General features: G+C 46.2%; 1 protein-coding gene across 1 annotated transcript; it reads left to right on the top strand.

Moving 5' to 3' along the window:
* Positions 1-404: 404 nt before the first annotated feature.
* Positions 405-4,759, top strand: LOC123407317 (uncharacterized protein YGR130C-like). The gene is made up of 5 exons (XM_045100425.1): positions 405-609; positions 720-908; positions 1,001-1,111; positions 1,714-2,562; positions 3,013-4,759. The coding sequence occupies exons 1-5, from the start codon at positions 573-575 to the stop codon at positions 4,500-4,502; spliced, it is 2,676 nt and encodes an 891-aa protein (XP_044956360.1). The 5' UTR covers positions 405-572; the 3' UTR covers positions 4,503-4,759.
* Positions 4,760-5,184: the final 425 nt, after the last annotated feature.

Below are 5,184 nucleotides of genomic sequence, written 5' to 3'. Positions count from 1 at the left end.
TATATATATGTTCATAATATATGCTCGTCTGTCCTGTGTTCAAAAGAAAATGAACACAAGAGTAGCGGTACGTTTTACACGAAACAAGAAATGATTTTATCCGTAACCGAAAGGCTGCGCAGGTTACCTTAACTACTACCACCCGGAGCAAAGAAAAGAATCCTTCGCTTTACCCCCACGTGGGGTACCCCGGCGCTCGTGAAGAATCTTGTCCCGTTTGTTACAGCTTATCCGCATCCCCAGCCGTCGGCTGCGCGACGGACGGCCCAGATCACGTCCGAGGAAAGCGGCGCAGGCCCCAACCGCACGTAAACGACCAGAAAGTCTCTTGTCCCTCCGCGCCGAGGGCCCCCCCGCGCCGCGCGTTTAACGCGCCACCGTTAATTTATCGCTGACGCGTGGACCCGGACGCCGTGGGCCCTGACAGCGCGGGGTGTGTAAGAGTTGGCGAAAGCAGCACAAGCAGGGAGGACACGAGCGCGACCCACGCTACTGGTAGACTTCTCTTCTCCGCCGCCATTGCCGAGCACGGGAGCGCCGAGACCCGCACCACACTGCTCGCTTCCTTCGCCATGGACAGCGGCGGCAACAAGAGCGGCGGCGCTGCCGGTGAGCCCTGGCCCCTTTCGCATTGCGGCGCCCCTTGCTCTCATGTTTTCTCCTGGCTCTTTCGTGTGATGTAACCGCGGCGGTTCCTGTGTGTGTGTGTGTGTGTGCAGGGGGAGGGGACGGCGCGTGCAGCGGCGGCCACCTGTGCCACCTGTGCGGGTACAAGTACGCGAGCGCGCACCCCAGCGCCAAGCAGCGGCGCGCGCACCGCAAGAACTGCGGCGGCGGCGGCAAGTCGCCGCCCGCCGCCGCCAGTGCGGAGGGGGAGGAAGAGCGCCAAGGCAAGAAGCTGGTGCCAGGTACCGCGCGGCTCCTTTCCCGCTCTGTTTCCGGCGCGTTGCTTGCGTCTGCGGTGTTCTTGCGCTGATGCGTTTGGGTGTCCTCGACCCAGGTGCGGATGTAGGAGGCAAGGCGAATGGAGCGCCTGCTTCGGATTCTGGCGGCGTTTTGCCCGGATCTGCGGAGGATGTTGGGAATGCGGTAGATGACGACGCCACTGGAGGTCTGCTCCGATTATTCCTCCCCGAATATTCCCCCTTCTTTGTTTTATTTGCCCAAAATCTATGTCAAATGATTTGGTTGGGGTTCGTCAGGTGGAAATTGCTACTACTACTACTTCTTTTCCCCCCTCCCATTTATCAGTTTGCCTATGCAGAGAAGAACCTCCATGATTCAGTAAATTCGTACTGATGTTCCAGGTTGGAATTACAGTAGTACAGGCAGCGGTTCCTGTCTTCTCGATTAGCGGTGTAATGCTCAGATTGTGTGTACTTCGCTGTCAATGTCGGGGTTAGGATTAATATTCTTTGGGATAGTGATGATTTGGAAATCCCATACTGTGTGTACATGCCAAAGTTCGGTAGAATAATGCGGCTCAGTAAATTAGTGAGGCCGGCAGCTTGTTGTTGCTTAGTACTAGGGCTCTTGTGAAATTGTCAACATCCTGTGCTGGCAGCATATAACATCACTGCCAGAAAGTCCAGGGCTATTTAATTATTCACTTTGCTATATGCGTACACTTTCTTCAATGCTCTTCTCACCGCTGTTATATTTTTGTGATGCATTACAACTGTAATTAATTTGCTCTGTGGATTTCTTTTGCAGTGCACTCTTCTCCTAACAGTGCCGGAGTTCACGTCATTATCAATCATGTTACTTCTGAAGTGCCTCCTAAGGCTAATGGAACTGACGTTCAAACTGAAGCTGATCCGCGGCTGCCTGAAAGCGGACCACAAGATTTGTATCCGTCTGGATCACATTGTAGTGGTGATCAGCATCAGGATGCCTCCGCTTCCCATTGTCAATCAGAGCCTGAAGATGGTGCAAGATTCAGTCCAGACTTCTCTGCAGATGAAGCAAGCAAGTCAAATGCCATGTCCCTGGCATCAAATGCTGCTTCAGGTGAATTTTCTACACAAACAATTGCTAGAGCTGGTAGCCCCGATGGTACCGCCGTTGCTGGAAACGATTGTATGCTCAACACCATTGATGAAGACAAAACTCGTGAGGGCATGTTGGTAAAAGGTAATGAGATTGATTCGTCCTATCAAGAGAAGCTGCAAACCAAAATTGTTGAGGGGCATAGTGCTACTACAGTGGAGGAAGACCTATGTGCCAACAACTTAGGTGTTGTTACCGAAGAGCAAAGCCCCAGTGAAAACACTGAATCCAAGGACGACGGCGGGGTTATCGGACCTAACCCAGTTGAGCAAGTTTGTACCATCAAGGAACCTGTCAATGTACTTGGGAATAAGGAACCTTCTACTGATAATAATGTCCGCACAGATGATACCAGTAGTGATGATTTATCTCAACTTGCTTCTGCTGGTTGTCATTTGAAGACAGCAGATGTTGAAACACAGCAGCAAATTGATTCTATTTCTGTGGTAGCAGTTCAGCTGACAAACTCCAAACAGACGGGCCTTGAAGAAGGGTCAAGCTATCCTGGTGCAGGTGAGACTTTGAGTTTTTGTGCTGATGATCCTGTACTCTGTAGTTCGTACTATTTTTGTTGTTCGGTCGCAAAAGTTTTTGTAAGAAGTGGTAAAGTCTAATTTTGGGCTTTTGGTTAGGTTGAGCTGTCATAATTCATATTTGTGTGTTATGCTCATAGTACTCAACATATGGTGAAAATGGTCCCTAATTCCTAAATACGACACTGTTAGTCTTTTGGTTGTTTATTGAAATAACGAAAATAATTTTATCTTATGCTTGAAATTTAAGTATACAGCTCAAATAGAAGGCCTCAGTATCAAATCATGTAAGACCTATCTACAAGTTAGATAAAATTGGAATAGCATCATTTTATTTTACAAGTAACAACATGTTCATAAATATCTCCCAACTATTCCATGTCCCTTATGATCATTGTTTATGAACTGACGTTCAATGAGCATTCCACAGATGAGGTTATCCAAGCTGTATCAAGTGCAACAGAGCCTGCTGTGGATAGTCTAGTTGCTGAGGTCATATCAGCTGGTAGTGCTTCTGATTTTACAAAGAAAGATACCTCCGAGGTGACAGCAGATGATGACACACAGAATAATCCAAGCCATACAAGTGATGTCATTTCCATGCCATCTCAAATCGACCCAATAGAGCCCAGCTTAGACCATACTCATGAGATCAGGATCAATAGCAAGCATGATGTTGACGAGAATAAACAAATTGAGAACAGAAGTGTGGACCTTACGTCTCATGAGACTAACGATATATGCAGTATGGATAACATTGAAGAGATTAAGCAGACTGAAGAAACTAGTGCAGAAGATAGTACCCTGAAGACCAGCATATTACAGAGTGCAAGTAGTGTTGAGGAAAAAGAACAGATTGAAGAGGTGATGGCAGATCCTGCTTCTGACAATATTGATTTGATAAGCAGCAGAGACATAATTGTGCAAAAGGAACAGAGTGCTGTCCACATGGGAACTGCTCATGAGATAAATGTGGTGGATATCCCAGCTATAGTTGAATTAGAGAAGCACGGTGAAGAAACTGCTGCAGACCCTACTGCTCAGATGACGAACATTACAGATGAAGTTGAAGAAAAGAAGCAAAATGAAGAAATTACGCCAGATCCTGCTCCCCATGCTATCAATGTGATACACGAAGACAAAATGCAGAATGAAGACATGACAGTGGTCCCTAGTTCTCACAAAAATGTAGTTTACCACACAGATATTGTTAAAGAGAAGGGTGAAGAAACTATGTCAGAACCAACCTCTCACAACACTGATGCGGTAAGCATTGTTGATGCCGTTGAAGGAAAGGAGAAAGAAGAGGTAACTCCAGAACCTACTGTTGATATTAGCTTGGTCCACGCCATTGACAATGTCAAAGGAAAGGAGAGTGCAGAGCCTACTTCCATCGGTGCCGGAGGCAATGCAGGTACTATCCTTGTCTCGGACTCTAGTTCTCACATGAGCAGCACACCACAGGGCACAAATGATGCCAAAGAAGAGAAGCAGGATGAAAAGGCTGCCGCGGACCACGCTCCCACCGATGATGTTGAAGAAAAGAAGCAGAAGGAAGAGACTGCAGCAGAGACCAATACCAAGGAAAGCGCAAATGACCACACCAAGGAAAGCGCAAATGACCATCCGCATGAAGAGATCACAGATAAGGAAATGACAATAGATTCAGACAAGAGCCATGTCTCCCTGAAGTCCCTTCTCTCCGAGAAAGGCATGGAAGTTATTAAAGAAAAGAAGGCCAGCACCAAGGACCGGGTGCTGTCGTTCAGGCGCCGATCGTCGAAGGACAACCCTTCGCCCGCCAAGCCAGGTTCCGAGCAGCAAGACTGGAATTCTCCTGCTAGGTTACCGGTGGAGAAGTCGCCGAAAGGGAAGAAGCAGCAGTGGATGCCGTTTATTTGCTGCCACTCCATGAACTGACCATGGTGGGGGTCTTTCTGGAGTTTATATTAGTGTATCGGTGTGGTTAGGGTTATCCAGGGATTTGTAAATGGTCGTTCCGGTTTGTTCTGTCTTGTGTCCGCACTGATGATGTCTCAGACTTCAGTTTGTCCCATCATCACTTTTTGTTTGGAATTGCTCGTTTATTTGATTCGAGTAGTCCTGTACTTTGTTGATTTCTTCTTCTTAACACTAAATTCTACTTGCTCATCATGAAATGTTGTGTCCCTCGTTCAGCTGCCCTGTATTAGTTCTATAGTGATCTCTTGTTAGGTTCACAATTAGAGCTTGCTTATCTGATGTTGAATCTTGTACTCCATCCCTTCCTAAATATAAATCTTTTTAAAAAATTTATTAACTATACACGAATGTATATAAACATATTTTAAAGTGTAAATTCATTTATTTTGTTTCGTATGTAGTTTTTTAGTGAAATTTTTAAAAAGACTTATATTTAGGAACGGAGGAAGTAGTTATTTGGTAGGCAGCTTAGTAGTATCCTAATGTCTAAGTTCTACTTTCTTTGTGCTTAAATAATTATAATTGAAGAAAACTAGACAAGTTCTTCTAACTATAATTATTTAAGTACAGAGAAATTAGTTTTAATCCATTCCTTGGAAGCAAGAGGAGGCTCTTGATGCATCCAGCACCGGCCTTACTT

This window comes from Hordeum vulgare, chromosome 7H (genome assembly GCF_904849725.1).
Source record: "Hordeum vulgare subsp. vulgare chromosome 7H, MorexV3_pseudomolecules_assembly, whole genome shotgun sequence".
In the NCBI taxonomy this organism is placed as follows: domain Eukaryota; kingdom Viridiplantae; phylum Streptophyta; class Magnoliopsida; order Poales; family Poaceae; genus Hordeum; species Hordeum vulgare.
This window is presented reverse-complemented; position numbering and strand designations above follow the sequence as displayed.

What these genes read in the sequence shown, in the direction of transcription:
- LOC123407317 (XM_045100425.1), top strand. Translation starts at nt 573, where the DNA reads ATGGACAGCGGCGGCAACAAGAGCGGCGGCGCTGCCG. An exon ending in AGATGACGACGCCACTGGAG is followed by an intron (nt 1,112 to 1,713) that starts GTCTGCTCCGAT and finishes TTTCTTTTGCAG; the next exon opens with TGCACTCTTCTCCTAACAGT. An exon ending in GTCAAGCTATCCTGGTGCAG is followed by an intron (nt 2,563 to 3,012) that starts GTGAGACTTTGA and finishes AGCATTCCACAG; the next exon opens with ATGAGGTTATCCAAGCTGTA.